General features: G+C 36.8%; 1 protein-coding gene across 1 annotated transcript in view; it reads left to right on the forward strand.

The window, feature by feature from the left end:
- cntn4 (contactin 4) overlaps window positions 1–26,856 on the forward strand; it is a 184,832-nt gene that overhangs the window by 43,348 nt on the left and 114,628 nt on the right. Inside the window, exons 3-4 of the mRNA XM_059328618.1 lie at window positions 11,496–11,628; window positions 22,382–22,557. Coding sequence (XP_059184601.1) covers window positions 11,496–11,628; window positions 22,382–22,557 — 309 coding nt within the window. The remainder of the gene's footprint in view (window positions 1–11,495; window positions 11,629–22,381; window positions 22,558–26,856) is intronic.

A 26,856-nucleotide genomic window follows, 5' to 3' on the forward strand; every position in this document is an offset into this window, starting at 1 on the left:
GAGGATGGCGGAATAAGAAAATATGATTTATTTCTGTCTAAACAAACCTCTTCATGTAGAGCACGGTGGTGCAGAGTGTTTACCTATAAAGTTGATTGGCTCCGTGTTTGCAGTGCAGACTGTGCAGTAAGGCTTTAAAATGGCCACATTAGAGTGCCATGCTGTTCACGAACCATGCACAATAAATTTACAGCATGCCTAATAGTATTGGCAGAAGAGCAGTTGTGGTGGGCAAAACAAACAAAAAGTCTGTTTGGAAGCACTGATTTTGCAAAGTATTATGTTCCAAAGCACAAATAGTACTTACAGGGATTATGCAGGAAAGCATGAGTCAGGAGTTTCTTCTCATTGAAGTCATCTTCCTGCAAAAATAATGCTAAACATATAAAAGGTGCTAATCAAATTGTACAAATAGAATCATTTTGTTCTTTCTTGTAGGTCAAACCACTTTTCTATTCCTGCTAACCTAACCATGGCGGACAATAAAAACACATCCAGCCAGCGACTTCACATTTCACACATGACCAACTCTCACACTGATGTCCTGAAATGTCCTCTCCCTTTCTCACAATAGTTGTGCACCTTGTCTATGTGTGTGCACGTTCTATTGTGGCTCCAATAGTGGCGAAACCTTTTCAAACAGGTCAGGCTGAAAGCATGAAGACAGGTTAGAACGGCCAAATCACAAGCGTTTTCAGGCCGTTAATCTTCTCCTTTATGGCCAGCTTAAGCGAGAGCGAGCATAGTCTGTCCAAAAATATCTCTTTTCCAGCTCTTAGAAGATCGATGCTGATACCATCTGAATAGCTGTTTGATTGTAGCATTGTTGGATGACATTAAAACCTGCCAGCCCTCAGTGGATTAGTTTCAAAGAGCCAGTATACACAAGGCTGCAGAACAGACTGATGGAATGGGGCTCCATGAGCGCAGGAGTGCTTGTTTTTGCAGGGCAGTATTTGTGCCGTAGGTTCTTTTGCACAGTATCATGGACACAATGATGCATTTCAACCACACAATGTAATGTGTTCTGTTGAAAAAATCTTTGAAAAATATTGAACTAACAGACCTCTTTCACATTTGGATAGGAAAAATGAAATAATATGAAATCAGAGTAGGACTTGTGGGACACAGTAACCCAGTTTATTAGAAACACAACGTTTTAAGGCAAATTCCAAAATAAGAAATATCTCAGATAATTATCACATTAATAATCCTGAGATATAGACATATATATATCCCAAAACAGAAACAACAGCAAAGAAATACAAATGAAATAGTAATACAAATAAATAAATAAATATCATTACAAATGAAAAACAAATTAAACAAATGAAAACTGAATATTTGCATAACCTTGAAGAAATTAATGAAGAGGAAAAAATCCTTGGAATTGGATTGGATTCTGTTTTTTTTTATTTTTTATATTCATAAAAATAGATGAATTAGATAAGTAATGAAAAACATTATCCCTCATATCCAACTGAATATTTTCTTTTACTTGAAGAAAAACAAATCATCAATTTATTCGGAAAACATCCTGAGAATGATATATAAATTATTTCATTATTTAAAAGAGAATTTTTAATGATGTTAGACAATGTTTTGCAATATTTTAATGTAGCCTGCTAATGAGGTAAAAAGTCTCACAAAACAATATAAAGCCAAAAAACGGATTTAACTATTGAACAATAACTTTAATTATATATCCCAAAATCAAATGAGCAGAAATGAATGCAAAATACAATCAGACAAAGAACAAGTGTAAATTAAATCAAGAAAAAAGTCAATGTGCCTAAAGCCCAGAGGAGAAAGTATTTGTGATGTGTAGATCCAGTGCTCCCTTTAAGAAGCAGCTCAAGGGAGATCAGCAAAGCCAATGCAAAAGTCTCTTTTTATTAGGCCTAGTTATGAATGTGATAGTTGTATGCTTGATATTTGACTCAGGATATGTGTACACAACATATTAAAGCTGAAGCATTATCTATTTTTACACAGTCTATGAGCATTACCAATGTTTCATTAATATGCTGTATGCCCACTGTGTGGAGGTGACTGGGATGAATCTGTTACATGTAAACATCAGGCTTAACCTAAACATTGTTCTCCACAACATTGTTGTGTAAAACGAAGTGGAACAAAATTGTAAAAAGATAATAACTGGGGCACCAGGAACCTGAAAATTACCAATAGGTACAATTCAAGTGGAACCCTTTTAAATGCAGCAACAAATAGGTCAACATTTAAACAGGAATTAGGCCAATGTCAGCATATAATGCATCTAGTATAAAAACTACGGCCGGGACCTTAACGCGTTAATTAAGATGAATTATTTACACAAAAATTGACGCATTTTAATCACACTTATTTTTGCACCGTGGAACGTTTCTCACTGGATGAGTTTCAGGCGGACCGATTATACTGGAGCACCAACTAGCGTTCATGAGTTCAGACAACAACAAACCACAGTGAACATGAAGGAAGAAGCTGATGAGACGCTTTGGTTGGCCCCGTGGATGATGGGACATTTTGTTACAAAAAACCAACGGATGGAAGCGTTGATAAGAGCATGGTTGTGTTGCTATGCAACAAGAAATTCACATATCACCGCAGCACATCGAGCCTCAAGTATCACCTCAATGCAAAACATATAGCAGCTAGCGGCTAGTGTCGTAGCTAGCTCGGATTGGATTGTTTGAATTAAAAAACCAAAGTATTCTAGTTTACAGAAGGTCTACCTACCACCTGGATTTCTGAAATGTACTATATTTCTAAATATGCTATTGCTACACTTAATGGTAAAAATTGCACTGGTCTGTTGGACTTGAAAAAAAATAAACAATATTTTTGTTGCTTAAGCTTATGTATTCAGTCCTTCAATGGTATACTAAAAATCCATGTGAAAAAAATGATTTCTCACTGTTCTCACGTCAAATATTTATATGCGATTAAAATGCGATTAATTTCGATTAATTAATTAATTACAAAGCCTCTAATTAATTAGATTTTTTTTTTAATCGAGTCCTAGTAAAAACATAATTGAATTGGATAAACTACCTTTGTTACAGATGCCTAAAGTCAGCTATTATTATTTGACCCATAATGATACTATTTCAGTTTGACTGTTGCACTGGTGCTGTTACACTTTTGGTGCATGTTGCACAACTTAGATAAAGCAGGTTCGACCTGATAACCTAATTAAACTTTACTAACTGAGGTCATGATTCTTAATTTGTCTGTCCTGGACATTCATGGTAACATGATGTAGTAAAGACCCTACACTCTAAGAAAAACTGGTTCTTGCAAAGTGTTTTGGGGAAACATTTTATGCTTAATAACCTTCTTCTTTGGATAACAAACATTGGTTCTTTGTGTTGATGCTATAGCGGGATCTGTTTACTTCTGCAGGAAGCATATTGGTTCATCCAGAATCTATCAACATGTTCCTTAAATAACGATTAGGTCCTTTAGAATGGAACCTTTTCATGTGTTTAATGTATAGGGGTCCTCTAAAGAACCAATTAGAAAAGGTTTCTTCTGGATCCTAAAAGGTTCCCCTATGGTATCAGAACCTCTTTCGGTTCAAACTTGGACCTTTATTTTTGATGGTGTACAATGTCTCAGTGGAAGTGGAAGTTTTGAGTGTGTGTTCAGTGAACAAACTCATGGAACATTTCTTTTCATAAACCTCGCCTCCTGTAGAGATTCAAGGATTGCTGATATGATAGTGAAATGTTTGAGAAGGCACAAAGGGTACAGAGTGTAGAAAAAGTGCGGTATAAAAAGGCCTCATCTTAAGATGAATAGCACCCCATAAATGTTTAAAGTACCAAAAATAAATACAGAAGTCGACTATAATACATTCAGATGAGAGACAGAATCCTCAGACTGTCACAGAGAAAAGTGAGGACTATGAAGATCAAAGACTTTTCTTACATCTGTACATATTTCTCATCCCTTTTTAGCTTTATAAATCTTTGAATATCACCATAATGTAGGCAAGAGCCAATTTCCAGAGTGCTGGAGGTATTCCCTGTGGCACTAACCTGGTGCTTTGGGCTGACATGTTTCTCCCACAGAGGCGCATGCAGATGAATCGGCTTGTAACAGTGAGAAGAGAAACAGCCCGTCGCAGGTGTGTGAGGCCTACTGGGAGGCCTGCTGAAGCTACCTGAGTGTTTGAGAAACACAGGGTTAGGATTTTAATGGTGACCTACTTCTGTTCTGTTCTGCACGGCTCCACTGCATGAGGACATGCTAAACAGCCTCCTCTGAGCTGGAGAAAAGGAAAGTTTGTTTCTCTTCACAGAGAACTAAAACAAAGTTGGGGTTAGCCTCGTACCGTAGCTGCTAACACTCCTGTTTTTCTTGGTTTCTCATGTATTTCAAGGCTTCTCCCTCATGTTTTGTTGTTTCTCCTCCGTGAAACTTCAGTAATTTGCATGGTTCTCAAACTTTAGTATGAATATTCGTCATACACAGTGACACAGATACCATTGGTATTCATGGGAACACCCACAAAATATCACATCTTTTTACATTTTGGAGGAAAACAAAATATTTCTACCAAAAAAAGTAACTGTGTGACTTTCTGCACACCAAAGTTGAACTTTTTTAGAATCTTTAAACATTTTGTGCAATGAGGTGTTATAATTTTTACCAAATAAACTGAAGACAACATTGTCATTGGACAGAGTATAGGTACAGAGGCAATGAAATGCAGTTTAGCATCTAACCACAAGCGCAAAAAAACAGAATTTAATACAGAATAAATAATGTGGGATAAACAATTGTTGTCTGTATATTAGGTCACAGCAAAATGGGGGGGGGGGGGGGGGGGGGGGGGGGGTTGCAGAAACTTTGATAAATGTTTTTAATATAAGTCTTTAAAAGCCGAAGACACTGAATGTAATGAATAAATAGGCCTAACAAAAGAAGATAAAAATATGTAACCTTTTAATATATTTATTATATTATATTATTATTTATTATATTTATATATATTTTATATATATATATATATATATATATATATATATATATATATATATATATATATATATATATATATATATATATATATTAAAATAACTGATCTGATTCCTGGAAGATATATCAATCTGAATAAAAGGGAAGAACACTAATAAATATAAACAGAATGTCATGTTTTTTGTTTTTTTTTGTAACATCATGCTTGTAAACAGTTGATGGTAAGGCCAATTTAGAGCCCTGTTCTTGCTAAATATCAAAACTATATGTTATAATGTCCATGAAAAAGAATGTAATCCTAACTACAAAGGTATACTTTTCCTCTAAATTTGCATGTGAGCTTAATTATGCCATCACTTGGTAGAACAATATACTATTATGTGGTTGTAATTTCCTAGAAATTTGAAGACATTTTAAAAATTATCTAATTACTGGAAGGCCTAAAGCTTTTATAATCATGCCTTTTCATCAGCTTCATATTAAAGGTATTAAAGATATTACCAACTGTTTCTTATGTTCTCATTTTAAGTCATGTTGGGGTATTTTTTAACTAATTATGATGGGATTATTCATTGTAAAATAAATGTAGAAATGTTTCTTGTTAATTAACTATGACCTAATTACCATGACAGTTGTGGACCTGTAAAATGAAAGTTACCTTTGTTTTATTTTGAATTTAGTTGTGTTATTTTTGCATACTTCAACTAGACAGAGAATAAATCAGTTTAGCCAATATTATAATAATAAATGATTTTTAAATCAACATAAATAGTTGCGGTAGTGTTCTGCCCTGCTGTGTCTGCAGCCAGCTCTACTGTCGCTCTGCCTTGAAAAATGCGAGCCAGCAACAAGAGCAAAAATTGAGCATAAAGCCTGGTGTTGACTGGATTAAGATAAATATGCCTCATAATCGAAACTGTGTGTGTAAAAATATATAGTATATTTGCTAATGTTTATTTAGCACATGATTTATCTGATTTGGCATATAAACACAATAAATAGGCCGGCCATGTCTGTGGAGATGATTTCACAGATAAATTCACAGTTTAGCTCTGATGATTTATGAGCAATAAATATATTAATCTTCACAGAATATAAAATTGAGTGATGTAGAATTTCTGTCACTTTATCAACTGACACAGAGCATTGTTTTTATATTCTGACAGGTGTGGATTAATGGGACCATTGGAGCCTGTTGGGGACATTGGCTTCTTTTTTCTTTTTTTTTCTTTTTTTGGCACCTCCATCCCCAATTCTACCTCTTTTGTATTATTCACTTCAAATAAAAGTAAAAGTATTCTTCTGGCTGACAGTGGATACACAACGAGGTTTGTTAAGTGCATTTCAGTTGGAAAGCTCTTGACTAGCAGTGAGACCATGCTGCTATTGTGGGCCAGTCAATATTATCTTTTGCCACGAATGGGGCGCAGTTGCATTCTGGCCATGAACACACACTCAATTATTATTTTCCCCAGGAATTTATGGGGTTACAGACAGCACAGTGGGCTGTTTGTAACCAAAATATTGAAGAGTTGTCAGACAGATAAGATTTGTTGCGTCCTTGAACGAGCGAAGTCATTACTTACTGGATGAACGGGGAAACAACTAACACATGCCAGAAATAATTAGAAGGAAAAAAAGAATGTCGCTGAATTGTTTTAAATCCTCTTTCAGAAGGATGTTGCTTCATGGATGACAGGCATTTCTGAGCAGCTCTCTCCAGTCATGATTAAAATTTAAAATACAGAATCTATTGTGTGATCAATCCAGCAGGCTATATCTAATGGCATTATCTCTGGCAGCATCAATGGTCCAATCTACATACATACACATCCATTCCTTGGTGTTTTTACTGGAACCTTGTTCCCTTATGATATCACCCTCCAGATTTATGCAGATTGTCCAAGGTGATACCTTTAAATGTTTCGTTTTGCATAAAAAAGAAAGCTTACCCCGTACTGGAATTAAGCCTGATGTTTGAATTCTTCTGGGGGATTGGAAGCTGTGAAAATGTGAGGTGTGTAAGGAGACATTTTCTTGAATTGGATTGCCTATTGAGCTGTTCTTTGAATTATGCATTACCCTGTGCATGTCATCCTACACAGTTCTGCATAGATCTGTCACTATACTTTCACAACACAATACCCAAGCTTCCTGCTGCTGAAAACTTTCTGTTCTTTGAAGACAAAATTACCAGTTGTGATCTCCATTGTGGAGGCAGTGTGGATAACAGACTTTTGTTCCACCTAGTATTGTGTTTGAATGTAATCCAAGGTTTCGCGTTTTGTTTAGTGGATGTGTGCAGGTTGAAGTTCTGACCTTAAAGGAGGCGATACAGGAGGATCTAAATATGAGGGAACACAGAGATCGTCCATAGAAAGTTTTGACCTGACAACAGTGCCAGGACTGATCATCCACAGCCTGTAAAGGACAGTTGTACAGCAGGTGTAGAGATATTCAGCTCTGGTTTTAAATGTGCAAAGTATACAGACAGACAACGAACCAAAAGTGTCGGGGAAGTGACTTACAGCAGCTTTCTACTTCAAAATAAGACCTACTTGTTGGTTAGCAATATCCCCTCACAGCAAGAGGGTTGAAGGTTTGAATCTGGCCTGTGGCTCTCCTGTGTGGAGTTTGCATGTTCTCCCCTTGTCAGCGTAGGTTCTCTCTGGTTCCTGCAGGATTGGCTCCAGCCCCCCGTTATCAGAGTTCAGTTGAATGGTTTAAGACTGAATAAATTAGGCTACTTAGGAAAAGAAATGAAATAAATTAATTTTGCCACTTGTTCAAAGGTCATATACAAAACAATAAATAAATAAAATGCCCCATTATTCATGGGAAAATGCGAGGAGTTTGGTGGTTAGGGCAGGATTACTCAGCAGTGTTCCCAGATTGGGCGGTTTCCCGCACAAGTGTGCTGATTTGAGTTGTGTTGTGCGGGCAAAAATGGGCTTGGGCGGCTAGACAGAATTTGGGCAGGTTTCCAAGAGGTGGGCGGGATTTGTATTGGAAGAAAAAGTAAAATATATATAGGTCAACAGCATTTCCCTCTTGTTTAAATCACTGATAACACAAAGAGAGCTCACTGGACTTGTTGCTGAAGGCAAATTAACAAGCTAAAATTACATGATGGAAAGAAACAGACCATATATATTATAACAGAGGATAAAATAGGCAGCAACAAGTGAGGGATTTGCAAGACGTTTCAGTAACTTATTACAAACTACTAATTTAACAAGATTATTAGCAAGCTCAAACACTTCAGGAATGTAAACAAAAAGCTATTGAAATAACATGCCCGCTGCACATTAAAGATATGTCACAGTGAAAAAGAAATAGAAGCAATCTTACATGAAAAGACTGTGTATGGTGACAGCAAAAAAAAAGGTGTAGGACTTGTTACATCAAATATTCTTTTTTTTTTTAGGGCAGAGGGCAGACATTTTATCATTGCATTGAAGACAGTTCGGTTGTCTTGTACAGTACACTGTTTGCATTGTTTATTATCCGTGGGCGGCTTTTTATCAATTGGGGCAGATTTTTAGCACTTATTGAGCTGGAAAACATCAAACCAATCTGGCAACACTGTAACTTTTAACATGGCATGCAGAAACTTCTCTTAAACTGTGTTAATAAATAGCAATAATTTATACAAATACTCCTAATGTGATCAGATGGTGTTTAATTACAGTATAAAACTAACAAATAATTGCTATTATGGCAGAAGAACAGTTACTAGTTTCAGTAGTTTATTATGTACACACAAACACACACGTGCACACACACAGATATATAAAGTATGCAATGACACTACCAATTCAAATGACGAATTTAAGTAAATTATTATGTTATCGAAATGAGCAACTGATTGATTGAATTAATCATCCATGTAATCGATAGGTCGTCTCTTAAACTTCTCATTGTCTTAATTCACAGTTATTAACTGTAAGTTCCCTCAGTAAATACACTTGGACACATACAATGTAAAAAAAATCAAAGAGGAACTCAAAATGAATGAAATCAATCACCTTAAATACCAATCTATACAGTGGAGCTCTGTAGATTTTACTGAATATAGCCGCAGTGTGACAGTGATGTCACAGAGCTCCTGAAACACTTCCTGCAGCACCCTGTCTTATAATGTTATATTTGACATGATGCACATGCAGGGTACAGTACTGTATCTGCCCGAATATGATGTTAGCAGCTGTCCAACTCAATGTGAAGTCCTCCTCCTGTCACAGCTCACACTCATTTTCTACAAGTAACCTCCTGGTCAGGAGAGATGTCATGAAGACTGCTACACTTGGACAAGCATGGAAACTCAATAAGGAAATGTTAAGGGATAAAATAATAAGACTTCCTGTTCCTATAATATATTAATGACATCATCCAATCCTAACCCCCACACTTTGAGAACATGGTTCAGCTGTACTGTGTGAAGGCTCTGGAGCTCATTACCCACACACAGTCAGAGCAGCAGTCACTCCTGGTCTTTACCGTAGACTGAGACCTCATCTGGACCACATTCACTAAGTGTTGCCTGATTTCTGCACTTGACTGCTTTTTGCACTTGGATGCTAAACTGCATTTTGTTGTCTCAGTATCACACTCTCAAGTTTAATCTTATCTCATTTAATTTCACTGAAATTGTTGTAATCCTCCACAGTAAAGGTGTGCTCACAGTACAGTTCTGTCACCCATTGTCTTCTATTGAAATTTATATGACGCACATATTGTCCGTTGATTTTTTTTACTACTCTTTTTCTTCTTGTCTTTGTTGCAATTTAATAATCTCTCCTCTCGCACATTTACACGTTACCCTTCCCAACCCCACACCTCAGATACAGCACTACTGATAAGAGAAAAAAAGGAAATATTTTTGGATTTCCTTACATACTACCACTGAAACTTGTGTGCAAATAAAATCACAGTTACATTGTGGAATCCTTTCTTTTTCTTTTTTTTTAAATCCTCAATGAAGCTCTCTCAAGTAGTGTACCATCAACACTGCTGTTCGGTTTTCAAGAGGAATGTCGGCAAACCTCGAAAGTGAAAAATGCTTTTAAACCCACTGAAACCCAAGCAGGGCGTTTTTTGCTCCTGTCACATTTTACTCACTGTGGCCTTGTTTTTCACTGTAATATATAAGTCATGCAGCTCTCTGGAAACAGCACAATCATGGCTGGAAGTAGGGATAACCAAAAAATGTATTACATGTAGTATTATACAATTATAATGTGAGGAATCGTAAACATACAAACATTATAAAATATATATATATCACAAAAAATGGAAAATATGGAATTTACAATTAACATTTTCCAAATATATATATACCATATATTTGTGTAACTAATATTGTAAAAAAAAAAAAAAAAACGTACATATTGAACGATTAACATTTTTACAATCTTCTCTTGTCCTCTCCTCTCTGCTCTGTGAAAAAATCCTGCAGTTCATTCCGATGTTTCCTGAATTTCTATAACATGACATGATACATGGCCTCTCAGTTGCACTAAGGTGTGCAAAATGTAATGATTTTTACAAGATTTGTTTAGTTCAAACCCTTTAATTTTTTTCAACATTTTAAATTAAACCCTGAAGTTAAGAGTTTATGATCAAATATAACAATTTTAATCTTGGATTTGGACTCTTTTTTTTCTGATAGAAGCATCACACTTCCGTTTTCACAGTTTCTGACTATGATACATTGCGTAATTTTGGCAATTCTTTCGAAGAATACATGCCTTTTAAAACTTGAGGTGGGTTGTGGGACTCCGAGTTACATTTATTTTGATTTGTATTCTTCTTTGTCTTCTTGTACTTCTTTTTTTACCCTTTTTAGATTTAAGATTGTCAAAGTAAAATCTAAGATCTATGTTTACTTTCAACTGGATGAGTCCATAAATGCCAAAAAGGCCAATTATTATGAATAAAGAAAACAAAGTGATAACAGAAAGCAGTAAATCTGTCTGATTAAAAGAATAAAAACAGTTAATCTATGCCAAAGAGAAAAGACTGATTAAGTTTCTTCATTTTGCTTATCTTTAAAGTGTCATTGATACTTTGTAAAGCCATGCATAAGAAGCCTTAATGGCACCTTAATGGAGTTGTGTCATTTACAACAAAGAGCTCTCAGCACATGAAAGCAGCTGATTACACCTCTACATGGACACATAATCCCAGCATCACTGGGCAAATAAATAAATGAACAAATAAAAGCAGGTTGACAGAAGTAAATGAAGGCATTTTTCCAGACAATTGTTTAACATTAATCAGGCTCTATATCCTATTACCAGCTAAATAGCTGCTGAAGACACGTCTCACTTCGAATCATTCTTGTTAGTGCTGCGGTGTCCTGACAGCCAGTTCAAATTGATATGTGTTGTCTGCCTGTGGTTTTTGCCCTCCTGAACACTTAAAGCAGCATACACCTGTTTCTGCCACTGACTAATTGGCCGGTATATAAATTTAAAGTAATGTCGTGTCTCCTTGTTGTCCTACAGAGAGCAGTGTCCTGCAGAGTCCTGTCTTTACCAAGCAGCCTGGCAGCATCGTGTATCCTGTGGAGACTGTGGAGAAGAACAGGGAGGTGGTGTTCAGCTGTGAAGCCCAGGGAAGCCCACCGCCCCTCTACCGGTGAGCATTACTGTCATCTGTTCCTCCCCATCCATGCTGCTCGCTTTTATACGGCAGACAATTTCAGCATCCTTCATTTTTAGACAACCTACCACTGGCAAATATCTCCATCTGATCTTAAACAATCCCTCTCACATGTTGGCGGATCTGAGTGCCAATAAGAGTGAACGATTGGAAAACTTAAATACCCATAAATCCTGCAACATAATGCAGAATGTTCACGTTATTTCCAACCAATGAGTGATACTTTAAACTTGGAAGACTGATTAATACGTTTATGTGGGCACAGACTCGTCCACATCCATTAAGCGAGAGCACCTGAGTGCAGTGGTGGAAGAAGTGTTTCTTAAGTAGAAGTAGCAATACTACCCTGCTTTCAGAATAAGACTTCATTAAAAGTAGAAACAATTAAAGTAAGTGATTTGTTACTAATGCATTAAAGTGTAGCTCTTCAAGGTAATGCTTATTCCAACTGCACAGCTTAAACTGCTTCAATCAGCAAAACAAAGAATAAGCCTGGTAATTGTATAAACCCCAAACAGCAATAGATGTATTGGATATGAAAAATATTGAATTATGTTCTTACTCATTGTGCCCTGAAATAACTTATAGAAGCCCCCTAAAGCACTTCAATTATGCAACTCAAATGTGTACTGTGTATTTCAGTGGAAGGCATTGTACTACTACATTCACTTGATGTTATTCATTAAACTATGCAGCATCATATTAGAATGAAAAGCTCCACATTAAACTCGCACACTCACCTTTTACCTGGCCTTGTATTTCACTGCAATAAAAAAATATAACTACAGCTTCTCCTGGCCACTCCTCTCCACTCTGTGTAAACAGCCTGCAGTTCTGTTCGATCTTCGGTGAATAATTGTTACATGACCGTTCTTCTCACGGTTTATTTTTGAATGTTTTAAATGAGACAAAAGTATGGTTGCCCTGAGAGCTCACAGCGCTGCAACTTAAGAAGACACATGCAAATACACAAAACACAAGCAAATTGAGAAAACATCTTCATCAATTTGACAACACAAGCACAGCATTTAGAAAAAGCGCTGCAAAGACCACGGCAACAGAAGTGTTGTTGTGTATATTGTTGTAATATTTTAGACATCAAATATTTAATTTATTTAATGTGTTTAACGGCAATATGATTGATACGGGCTATCGCTAGCGTGCTCACGTGAAATTATCATTATCTTGAAATAATGCGATAATATCACAAGCATGTCCAGATATGTGCATCACTTTTAATCACTTCCTCTGTAAACACTTCTGTTGTGCTGTGGTCTATTTGCAGCGCCTTTTCTTATTGTGTTGTCGTGGTCTTTGCAGCACATTTTCTAAATGCTGTGCTTGTGTTGTCAAATTGATGAAGATGTTTTCTTAATTTGCTTGTGATTTGTGTATTTGCATGTGTTTTCATAAGTTGCAGCGCTGTGAGCTCTCAGGGCCACCATACAAAAGTGATTTTGAAACAAATATCACAATTTAAGCTTTGTTTTGGTTCCTTTTTCCAATGAGAACTTTCATAACCAATGAGCGATTCAAGGACCGTCAGAAAGTTCAAATTTCGTCAATAATGTTTCTTTTTACAGTGTATTTTTTGGTAATGTTTTAAAGAAAACAGCTTTTGACAGCAGGTGATGGGGTTAAGAGGGTTAGAAATAAAGTTGTCAGTACTTCCACCAACATTCCCAATTAGAAAAAGGATGAAAAGTAAAGCAAAACCTGAGGCACCCAAATCACTAAATCCACCCTTGAAAAACAAACCCAAATTGTGAGTTATCAAAAACCTTGGTGAAATATACTTAGCAGAGATATAAATTTCCAAATAGGTGTAGGCTACAGTTTTAAAGTAGAGCATGGATTTAGTTCGCGAAGGTAATTCACCAGCAGTGATATTATTAGTGTTTAAGTAATGTCAGAGTTTATTCATATTAAATGTGCCATGTGTTCAAATTGCACCAACACTGCAGGTCCTTGGATCCTAAGCTTTACATCTACCAATTATGAATTAGATCAGATGAACGGTTCTCAAGATATACGAAGGACAGACAGATAGACAGACACAAAACTTGTTTTATTATTAGATTTTTCTTGTTGCCAACAAATCCCATGACAATATCAAAAACAACATAAGTTGATCCTGCTACTAAGTGCTTTCTGTCTTTCCAAATGCTGATTTATCTTCTTCCTGTGTGCCATAGAGCTCCATTGTTGTCTCAAACCTATTAAACACACATCAATGAGCCACACTGTTACACTGGGTGACATGTTTCTTTATTATGATGAACACTGGCAGTTTGTTTTATTTTTAGTCAGTCCATAACCACTACACTGCTGAATATACTCAGGAGTATTTTGAATGTGTATTAATCAACTGATGAAAATAGTCTCCAACAAGTACAGTATTTATTCTGTTTTAGTAACATCTGCTTAACATCACAGTTTAAGGATTTTTTTTTGCCCTGTAATATCTACTTGTAGGCCTCTGGTTGGGGCTGTGGTTATGAACCACAGACAAGGAAGTGAAGATGTATTGAGAGACAGACTAACGTAATTTCTTGGTCGTGGGATTTGTTGACAGTAATCCAGTGTATCCATTAGATCTTCCCAGGGATAAAGTTATCATATGCATATTCAGGGCAAACATCCATATGTTGATTTAGAAATAATTTAAAAATCACATCATGGCCCACAATCATCAAATTTGAACTTTTTTTGCAATATCAAAAGTAATCCAGGTAACTGTTCACTGTATGTGTCTATCTACCGTGTCTTTCTCTTGGCTAGAAATGTATTTTAATCCAGCTGATCTTGAAATCATTCCACTATTATTATTATTATTATTATTATTATTATTAATAATAATAATAATAATAATAATAAAAATAATAATAATAATAATACATTAGATTTTATAGCGCTTTTAAAAGGTACTCAAAGTCGCTTAATATAACAGGATTGAGACACACACAAACACAAAATGCAGAAGAAAAAAACAAAAACTAAACAGAGATGAGACATTATGAGTTCAGGTCTTGTAAGCTATTTTGAAAAGGTGGGTTTTGAGTAGATTTTTGAGGGTGTAGAGTGAGTCTAAATGGAATTTAATGCTAGGTGTTTATCATCCCATGGAAAAGTGGGGGCCTACTCTACCTTCTAGTAGGTTGTAATCAGCCCATTCAATGCCTGGTAGTTGTTTTGTTACATTTCACTTTAATTATTGTTTTTGTTTTGGCACCAAAAAAGGCAGCAGTTCCATTTGGTTTAGGCTACAAAACTACTTCTCTAAGATAAGAGCAAAAAACGGCCATCATCCAGCCGTCGTCAGGCCTTATCAGCCTTATATGGCATCTGAATACCAAAAGTGAGAGTTGTTACGAGGACATTGTATCTAATGTAAGTGACATGGTTAAATTGGTTACATAAAGACATGACACACTGCAGTTAAGCGACATTGCTTCAAATAGCATTGTTTTCTATTAGTTTCATATGGGACAAGAATGCCGGTCTCTATACTTTATACTACATTCCCTTGCTCCCCCTTTGCTTTCACAATCCATAACGTAACTTCTGCCTTGGTGTTGTTCATAATTACAATTGCCACTCAAGGGTGCCACCAACAAAACATGTTTGTATGGCAGCACATTGAATGAGCTGATAACAACCTACTGGACCTGCTAGAAGGTAAAGCATGCCTCTACTCACCCATGCTTATGGGATGATAACCGATGATAAACATCCAATAAATTGTCTGATAACGACTGAATCATCTGTTTAATATGGGCTAATCTGCCTTTAGCTCACTAATTAGTAAGCCAAATATGTTTGTTCACAAATTGTTCATGCAAAGATAAAACTTCCTTGGCATCTATTTAACAGTTGATATTGGAATAAAAAAACTTAATCCTGGCAAAAAAAAATTTCACCTGTTCTGAATTCACAAACAGACGAGAGAAATCTGTTTTGATAACTTGGAAAAAATAGGGAAAAAATAGATTGCCAATTTTTTTTCTCACTTCTCAGAAATGTTAATGGTGTGTTGAAAACACATAAAAAAAATCAACATCAAACAATTTGTACTTGGTTTATGAAAAAGTGTCCCAAGTGGGTAAGTTTTAGATGCTTCTCCACATTAGCCTCATTTCTGGATTTAGGGTAGTAAAACTAGTATTTCTGTCTTTCTTCCTTTCTTTTTTCTCTTTTGGTCTTTTTTTCCACATAGAAGTAGTAGCATTGGAAACTGAAATAGGTGAAAGGTTTGTCAAAAAGATGCATGATGAATGTTTAATTATTGTAATTCTTGATAGTATAGTAAGAATACAAAGTAATTCCAGAATTATGGATTTGCAGCTTTCTCGTGTGACATAGGCTAAAACGATGAACCGCACAACAGGGATCCGTTATTGTTCTTTTCATCTCCGACAGTTTAATCCACACACTCTACATGGCACTTCTGTTCGAAAACATGAAACAAGAAAGTTTCTAATCTGACAAAGCCTGAAGCTGCCCCACTGACAGTGAATTAGACTTTTCAAGGACTCAGAAAGTGTTTGGAGCTTGTGCATTACTTCGCTGTAGTCTTTAAAAGTAATGAAGCGCAGAAAGTGTCCTGTAGTATCGTGCTGGGTATTGTCACCGTGTCCCCAGTCATCCATTGATCCTGAATCAACTTTCTTGAGGATTTGTCTCTTGATGCAGCAACAAGAGAGTCTTGGCTCTGTTTTCTTTTTTTAGCTTTAGAAAAGACTTGTTCATCCTCGCCAGTCAAGCTTGAGCTGATCAGGATCATAAGAATATGTTACATGAATTCTATTTCCCCTTCAGCCCCCTGCTGGAAAAAATCTCTTGTCTATCTGTAGTCTTGGAATGCCTGCTACGCTTTGCATCCATCCAGCCCATACATCCTTTTTTTCTGCTGCAGAGTTCAAAGAGCAGCTGTATTTTCCCTCTTTACTTCCTACTTGCATGGTCCATTAGTCTATTGAAAGAATGTTGTGTTGTGTTGCAGCATCCCTGGCAAGTAAAAGTTCAAATCAATCATGTTTGCTCACTGAAATTGCTGGGGTGAGATTTGGAAGGATTGGTACATTTAATACTTGGGATTGAGCCAGCTTAGAGGATGACCTAATCAGCTGTTTCCCGTCAAGGTCGCTGTGCGGTCCTGTCAGAGCGCCCGTCGCCTTCTAAAGATGTGTAGCAACAAGAGGACAACGGCTAAATCATGCTCAGGGTTCATGAGCCGCACAGCAGTAAACTGTGACGGTTTGAGCTGCACTGTTTACATTTAATGCCATGCTCAGTATTGTCTGCACTGAACCTGAATGAAGAGAAACAAAATATTTTTTCTTATTTAAAGTGGAGAAAATTGGAAGATTGTGGCTTGAAATATCTAATTCTAGGATCGTTCAAGCTGCTTGATTATGGCAAAAATCATAATCACAGTTATTTTAGCCAATATTGAGATAACCATCATTTAACACTATAACGCTGGAAGGATTATTTTAGATATGTATTTACAAATTAGATCAATTGATTCAATTAATAACAAATATATAAGAAATATATATAAGTATATTAACGTTTTAATACATTATAAATAAATTAATTCAAATAATGTTGTAACATTAGTGAACTTCCCCTGCCTACTGAAAACTACTAAACATAAATGTTTAAAAAAAAAAAAAAAAATATATATATATATATATATATATATATATATATATATGTGTGTGTGTGTGTGTGTATTGTTTACAAACACCATATGATAATTGCTTAATATTTACAATTGTAATTGTTTTACTTATTTGGCCTGTGTACGGATGGACATTTTTGCCGTTGATCATTATTTTTATCTGCCGGACAGCTTTAAAAAAGCGGAATATAACCAGAATGCTGGAGATGTAATGGGCAGGTTGGTGACCTGATCCATGGTCATGCTCAAAGGGACAGACCTTCTGGACCAGAATCTATGAGTACATCACAGAGATGGCAGTGGTTGATTATGAGCTTTTTCTTGTTATATATATACTCAGAAACCCTAAACCCACTGACCATATTGTGAAACCTCTCACAACTTGGATTCAGACAAGTATTACGGTTGGTACAGAGATAACAATGAGAAAATGGAAAGCTGTAGAAGGCCCCTTATTCCAGGAGTGAACGTCAGAGTTGGGTAAAGTGGCAGCCTTTGAGAGAATATCCTACAGCCTACTGAATGAGATAGATGAGTATAATAATAGCTTCCCTCACTCAGTACAAGTTCAGGGGGAGTGAGTTCACAAGTAATGGGTCTCATAAGATAAAAAGGGCATGTTTACACTTATTCATTATTATGTGAACATCGACATCTCTATTTAACACGTCGTGTCCATTCTATCATTGATGAACCTTGGTATTCAGTTGTTGTTTTTTTTGTCATTTTAAATAAGTCTATTTTACTTTATCTTCAGCATGCTCCATTGTTCTGGACTTTCCCTCTTGTGGTTTTATGTTTCTCAGATTTGGAAATTAATACAAATTTAAACAAACAATTGTGTTATTGTTTCAGAATAACTTTTCTTTGGCAACTATCATACGTTTCCCAAATGATGTACATATTTTTAGTTATTCTATTATCAAATGGCTGTAAAAAATAGCACATATATCTGCCATAAATGTTTGAAAAAAAAAAATGTAAGTCTTGCCAGGGGAGCATGCTCCAAGCCCCCCCACTTTGTTTGGGCTCTGTCCCTGGGGTACACTTTTTTATTTTATAATGCATTATGTGTACATTAACTGTTCTATATTCAGATTTAGAATAAATCTGAAATAATGATTGTAATTATGTGAGGTGTAGTTTGTATGGCAATGCTTTTTTTTTTTTACTTACACATAAAAGCACCAGGCTTAAGAAAAAGGAACAGACCGCCTAACTCTAATTCACAGCCTCATCAGCCAGATGGTGTGGTATTATGCCACTGTGTACACGGCCTGTTGTTACATGATTGCATAAAGCATGTGCCTAACAAATGGAACTGCTGCTGTGGCCTGCTTGCCAGCATAAATCACTGTAAATGGAATTATTAAATAATCCAGTTCATATGTGTTTGATGTAATCTTTTGCTGCATACTTCCCACGGAGGTGGAGGATATGTGTAGCGGTCGCTTGATTCACAGCTCATCTTATGCTGCGTTCTGAACTGCTCTCAATTTATGTTTAGATAGAATGTGCTCGACTTTCACACAAATTAGAGTATCTGTCATTTAGTGGCTTTAAAGTTGTTATCTAATTGGCGAAAAGCGACAAGAGCTGTCATAGGGCGTTGAATTTGTCACAACAGAACAGTTGCAGCTCTGGGTCGGCAATTATCCTTAACTACCACTATGTTTAACCAGCACACACATAGATATATAGTACATTAAGGGATTCTCAATATCTTCCTCTAGCGGGGTAAATGATTTCTCCTTTTCAGCATGATTACTCAGTCAGATACATCAAAACATTTTCCATGCTCTATTAGCTTCCCACTCTAATGTTTTAGGATAAAGCTTCGAATCAACAACTGTCGGAGAAAATCTTTGCAACATTTGGTTTTTCAAGCTGTCGCCTGATTAAACCGTTTCAATATGGATACAATGCAGAGTCTCTCCGAGCAATTACGGCTGTAAAAAGGCTGCTTTCATATTTGACGGGTTTTCGAATGGGAGGAAGCCTGATACCGAGTCTCGCTCTCCTCCCTCCTCTGTCCGCTCGCCTTTCTCATTCCAGTCAAAGGTGTTATTTGGCTGTAAGATATTTATGTTGATTTTTGTTTGTTCCACCTCAGCTGCAAATGAATCGCTGCTGTAGTCCTGTGAGAGCGCAGCCACCACCCCCCTCAGGCTCCTCTCTATTGTGTGTAGTAATAAGGCTCTTGAGAGCATGCACTTACTTATGACTGAACCGGAGAAGGGCCATGAAAGACTATTGTGCTGCACACTTTGTCTATTAAAAGAAAACAAAGTCTGTAGAGGTGCTTTGTGAGTGCTGCAATGCTCGGCCCACAAATGTTCTGCTGTTTGTGAGATACTCTGGTGCTGGTAGGCGGGTAAGCAACACAGTCTGACATTGTTTCTCATGTAATCAGCTCCTACGTGTGTTTTATATGGGGATCCTGAACCCACTGCAGTGGCCACTGCAACAAACACGCTTCAATTTCTGCAACAAAATAAGCAAATGAAACTATGGTAAGACTTTATACTAACCATCATATAAAAAAATGCTATTTTACTGTTAACAGCCCATAAAATAATAATAATGCTTAGTTATTTGTAGTAATGCTGTAATTTCTGTTATTTAACAGTATATTGTAGTGCTAAGAGCCCGACTGATGGCATTAATAAACCTCTATAATAGTTTAACTGTAAACACAAAAATGACAATTACTGACATAAGTCACCATGTTGTAAACAGACACATTACAAACAAAAAGGAACATTTGCACTTTGGAACAATAAACAGCAAACTTCAACTAGTTAGTGGACTCTGATACGTCATAACATAATTATTCATGTTAATACAAATATTAACAAATTAATCACACAATTAGCTGTGATTAATCATGATTGATCAGCTTTTTTCCCATCCAAAGCCCAAAGCTTATAACAGTGGATATGCTTCTGTGAAAGGCACGCTTATGGGTAACCCTATTACCCATTTCATTCAGATATCTTGAGGTCAGAGGTCAATGACCAGTTTAAAAATGGCCATGCCAGTTGCCTTTTATATGATACCAGTATCTTGACTGTACATTTAAAACTCCAATAGCCTAATAACCTGAATGGGTTAATTTTGACAGTACTAATGAATCGACATGACAATGCCAAAATATTCGTTGGAATATTGGCCAATAAAGTGACGGAATCTGAATCTTTTAATTCTCCTAATGCAACATCTGTCCACCTCTAGCATATATAAAGTATTTGTTAATAATGACCAAATGAAGACCTTTCAGAAAGTGTTTGTAATACATCTATGAACATTGCAACATTACATATAACCCTGATTTAAAAAAAAATGGAATCAAAGGTAAATAAATACAGAATCCATCACATTTAGACTGTATATCAATCAAATCAAATCAAACAAAGTGAAAATTACGTTATTTATTCCCAGTTAGTTTCAGTTAGTCTGTTAGCTCTGAAGAATTAGACAGCCTGACGGCTGTAGGAGCCGTCCACTGCTGTTTTTTTGGTCCATAAAGGTGTTGTGTAGCAGATGATCCGGGTATTTCAAGATGGCCTCGAACATCTTGACAGTGCATCTCTCCACCACCTCCTCCAGTGTGTCCAACCATATACCGTATATATTTACTAAAAACGAAAGTCTTACATATCTTGTCTTTGTTCACTTGAATGTAAATCAAAGGATTTGATAATCATTGCATTGGGGTTGTAGATAGATGTACCAGAAACCCTCTATAAACATTATCTGGATGTTTTTGTCAAAAAGCAACTGAGGATGATAAGCCTTGTTAAAGAGTTAAAAATCCGTTGTAAACTAGGGGTGCACACAAAATGAGCCTTTTATCAATCACCATGTAAATATTTAATGGGGTGAAATGAATGTTGATGCTTTACAAACTACTTATTAATCATCAACTAGCTATTATAAGCCATTATTTCAACTTTTTAATACCACCAATATAATGGGTATCAGTTACTGTTTCTTAATGATGGTTATTGTTATGTGTTACCATGTGTATTCTATAGGTTGTATCATAGTATAAAAGATGTATTATAGCAATAAATACCAGTGTTAAAGCAATACAGTGTCAGTATCTCCTCAAAAAGGTTCTCGTGCCTCAAAGGCACCATATTGGCACAGCAAGGAGAGGTAGATAGCAGTGCACAAACACAGCTTTGCACAACTTCTGTCTTCTGTACAAAAGGGCTTTAGCAAAACCTTCTTTTTTTCACATCAAAGCGCCTTTCTTTTCCAAATGTAACAATACACTGTTTTCTCAGCTGAACCTGAAATCATTGAGAGAAAATTAAAAAATCAAAGGAGAAGGAAAAATGTAGAACTTCTCCTGGAAGAAATAATCAGCCGCCAAATCACCTCAGGTCCTAATCAAATTTGCATTGTCCATTTTCCAATAAGGTATAAAATGCTGCTTTCATGCTTGTTTATCTGTGCGGAGCTTTTTATTGCTTTGATGGTTATACATCATTGATAATAAATAACAGTGTCTGAGTTGTTTTTTATTCGCCCTGGCTGAAATAAGTTATGCCTTGAAGCCATTTTTCTGCAATGACAGATTTTCCACCCACCTGTGTTTTTCTAATAATGTGCAACAGTGTGGAGCGATTGAAGAATCTGTTGCCATTTTAAGTGAATTATACCCTTCGTTGATCACCCCTAACACCAGTGATTATCGCGTGGACCGGTCTAGAATTCACAAGTGTGAAAGCAAGGTTGCAGGCATTTGTTTTAATTGTGGCACCATAATGATTAAGCAGCATTTTTATGTGCTTTGACTGGGGTTTGGCAAGATGGATGGCCTCCAATGCTATCTATTCTCAGGGAGTCAAGTCCTTGGCACCACTGTGGTTCACTGCTGCTTCAATTAACACAAAGCAAAAAAAAACAGTCAAATGTACAAGTCACATTCCTCCTCTTGTAGTTTGGAATGCTTTCATCGCCTCAGTCTACGCTGAATGTTTCACTTGTTAACTCATTTAACATTTAAATTTTCTCCATTTATGTGTTTTCTAGGTGGAAACTGAATGGCACAGAAATCAGTCCTAAATCAGGATCTCACTACAGCCTTTCTGGAGGCAACCTCAGAATCAGCCATCTGAACAAAGACCAAGACGCTGGAACGTATCAGTGCCTCGCCTCCAACTCTTTCGGGACCATCGTGAGCCGAGAGGCCAGTCTAACCTTTGCATGTGAGTTTCTTTTTTCAGTCTCTCTCTGGGCACTGAATTAGCGGAGCAGCAGAAAAAAAGACTTCACGATAACATGATGGATTCTGCTTCATAACATGACAAACATGGAAACATCTCTCTGGGGAACTATTAATTCCCTCTGTGTGCTGACGAGAGTTTTACTCTTAAGTCATCACTGCAGATCAAACACAAACTTACAAACAAGTCCAAGTGAAGTGAGAATCAGAGCAAGGCTTCTTTATAATAGAACTGCCACTCGTGCTGCTCTCTACTATAGAAGAACCAATGTATGAAGAAGTGTAAATGACTTCCAAGTTGCTATAATCAATAATATTACCTACATCAATGAGGTTGTGTCTTTTGTTTGGATTCAATTGCTTGTTTCCAGGATTACAGAAAAAAAATGTTGGCTCTGTTTTAACGAAACTTGGTGGAAGAGTGTAGCATGGGCCAAGGATGAACCAATGCATTTCAGAGGGGCTCTGAATCACAGGGCAAATACAGGATTTTTTTTCACCTTTATTAACATTGCAAGATACGGCATATACTTGGTGGAGGTCTACACCCTCGAGTGCCCTTCTACTGTTACCAATAAGTCAAATGACAGTGTGACAGGGAGAAAGGGATAGCTCCTTATGAACTGATAGAGAATTTACACCTGACCCCTGGATTCCACTGGATGCGTAACGGCTGCAGATCCGTCGTCGGAGCCGTTATGCACCCATTATAATCAATGTGTGTGATTCCACCGACTGCAGATCCGCTGCGTAATGAGTCCGACAACGCATGGCCATCCGACAGCCCTCGCAACACTTGCGCAGAGCTTCTATTTTTGTCGGACGACGGAGCACGACGCATAAATTCAGCACAGAACAGATCGTTCGGGACAGGAAGTCGTGCACAGACACAAAATAAAACATCCGGTATGTTTTCAAAATAAAGTACCTCGGGTTCACGGCAGATCGTATTTCATAACTTGAAGACATGAAATCAACAGGTTAGAGGTTTTCACTCGTCTTTTCACCCCACTGACACCGCTCACTCCGGTGCTTGTTGTAAACAGAGATCACTAAGGCTTGTTAACAAGAGGCTCTTGTTAACAAGCCGGCCGACCTCGTTAGCGCTCGTTAAGACGGAGTCGCTGGATTTGTCTCCAGTCATTAACGAGGAGATGTTGATTATCTTCCAGTTATATCAATTGATTAGGCGTGAATTCGCGAGATCTCATGCGTCCTCGGGACTCTGCTGTCCGCAACAGCTCCGACACAGACGGATCCGGTGGGTGTTGACGGACTGCGTATTTACGCAGCCGTTGCGGACGGACCCCTTTCGGAGTCGTTACGCATCCAGTGGAATCCCGGCGTGAATCTGCAGCTTCCCTCAGCTTTTTGGAGCTTTTTTAAAAAGTCTGTTCATTGCTTTTTAACAAAGGGATAAAAAAAATGGCAACATGATCTCCAAACTAATCGATAGAATAGACCATTTGTCAATACAACCCATAACGACAAATATGAGAGAAAAAAAACAAAACAGCACACATATCATTATACATACACGTACGGTTTCGCAGTTGCAAAAAAGGAGTTTTGGTGATTTTAGGCTACAAAACCACCGAACTAGGTTTAGGGCAAGAAACTTCATTATTAGGCGTTATAAAAGAAACATAGTAAATGTACGTAAATACCGGAAGTGAAGTAGTTACAATGGTGACGTGAGCCATGGAAATTACGTAAAAAACACAAGTTACATAATAAATTTAATTCACAAACAGTTAGCCACGTAAGTTACGTAGACCACAAAGTTATGTACCCCACAAAGTTACGTAAACAACGTAAGTTAAGTAAAAAAACATGATTCACGCGTGATCCAGAAAACCTGAGCCATGAAAGTCACGTAAAAACGGAAGTTACATACACCAGGAAGTTACGTAAACAACGTACATTATGTAAACATATATGTTACGTAAACAACGTAAGTTACAGGAAAAAACATGATTCACGCGTGATCCAGAAAACCTGAGCCATGAAAGTCACGTAAAAACGGAAGTTACATACACCAGGAAGTTACATACACCACAAAGTTACGTAAACAACGTACATTATGTAAACATATATGTTACGTAAACAACGTAAGTTACGGGAAAAACATGATTCACGCATGATCCAGAAAACCTGAGCCACGAAAGTTACGTAAAAGGTACTTTACTTTACTTTATTTTCACACAGGACATGAACCCCTTTCTCCTGGGAGAAAGTCCACCGCTTGGCCCACAAACAACTAATTTTCAATTTGGTTTCACACCTGAAAAAATGAAGCCAACACTGAAGTGCGAAAAAGGTTTTAGAGTGGAAATAAACATGTTTACAGCAATTGAGTTATGATTTTGGTCTCTATAGCTAATTTATAGCGACTGTAAGGGTGAATTTTGATATAACTCACCTGCTTAAATTATGAAGGCATAAAGTTATGCATAATTAAGGAATAAGTGAAAGGTGGGTGCTGTCACAGGTGGCATGTTGGAAGAGACCAAAACAGAGCTAAAAGGGCTTATATTTGGATAACCAGAAATACAAGTCCAAATGAATCCTTATGTTGATCCATATCTGTAGGATTAATAAATAGGTGACTGCTAAAATGTTCACTTTTAATGGTACAACCCCAATTCCCAAAAAGTTGGGACACTGTATAAAACATATATAAAACAGAATGCGTCAAATTGAGGGTGAGTGTATGTATTTACAAAAAAAAATCAATGTTTCCCAGTTTGAGCATTAGATATTGTGTCCTTGTACTGTATTCAGTTGAATGTAGGTCACAAAGGATTTGCAAATCATCACATTCTGTATTATGTTCTCCACAGCATCCCACTGTTTTTAGAATCAGGGTTGTAATATTCCAGTGTTTGTTTTGCTGCACCTAAATGGCCAAAAACACAATCAGTCCAGCTTTATGCATAAGTAATAATAAAAAATGTACTTAAACATTTAAAGTTAAATATTCATTAAGCAAAATAGCCGCTTTTAACTGGGCTCCATTTTTATTCCAGCCTCATAGTTATGTCTGTACCAAATGATTCTAACTTTAAATACTTTCTATACTGTTGGATTGTTTAATTTATAACAGTGGATGATTGTGTGTTAAATATCAATATCTAATACTGAATATTAAATTCATTCATAATTCATTCATTCATTCATATCTATAGCCGTCAAATAAATTTGATGGAGATAGAGTACAATGTCTCACTCTGGAATGTATATAATATAACAAAAAATTGACATATTGAAGTAAAGTAACTTGGTACCTTCCACCAAAAGCACATTTGGTAGAGGCTACTTAGTGATATTTATGTAATAAAGCAGAATAAAAGTTACTACCACTGTAAAGAACAAAAGAACACCAAACTAAGAAAACAACATTACAACCTGCAAAGTCAGCACTATCACTTTTGCAGAGTCATGGTTTTTTAATGACTCTTTTTTACTGATTTCTGACGATCACGATAATAGACTGCGTGACAGATCTTGATGGGTGCAACTGACAGCCTCTGGACTTCATATTCCTAAAGCAGGAGAAGGTCAATAAGTGCCTACTGTATGTGCCAGTTATCGGACAGGCATAAATGATGACATTAACAACAAGTGAGTGATCGCTTGCTCAGATTAGATCTGGAGGTTTAGCGGTTGGGGACAAGGCCACCAGAATGTCTCAGGCCATTTGTTTGGTCCCTTGGACTAGTGAAAAGTCAATCTCCAATCTGATTTTGCTGGTGGATTTCCACTATGATAGGATGACAGTTCCATCAATTGTTGGGCTGTGACCTTACCAGCCTTCAGTTGTTGTCACACACTCTGGGCGTCCACGTTTGACCGAGTGTCATCTATCTTCTTTATTACTCTTGGTATTGCTTAATTAACTCCACAGCATGATTGAATGTTGAAGGTTCAAGTGAATAATTTAAAGGGCAACTGGTATTACTGGAGATCATCATGTAATTCTTCATAGAAATTTAAGTGAACTAAAGTACATGAGGCAGAGGTATTCTGCTCCTGTAACACACACTACCAGTCAAAGTGGTGCTTTCAGCACCTATCCTCTTTCACTCTCCAGTTAAGACTGTGACCTTTTGGTGGTAATTAGTTTCATGCGTAATTTGACTGTGATTTTGACACAAGACAGACTTTGAGCGTACTCGCACCTTCAATAAGCCCAGTGGTAATTATGGCTGGGAAAAATCAGGTGGAGCTACAAATATCTTCATATGCTGCACCTGAAAGGTCAAAAGTCAGGAATGTCAGA

The sequence above is a fragment of the Centropristis striata genome, chromosome 3 (assembly GCF_030273125.1).
Source record: "Centropristis striata isolate RG_2023a ecotype Rhode Island chromosome 3, C.striata_1.0, whole genome shotgun sequence".
Classification (NCBI taxonomy): domain Eukaryota; kingdom Metazoa; phylum Chordata; class Actinopteri; order Perciformes; family Serranidae; genus Centropristis; species Centropristis striata.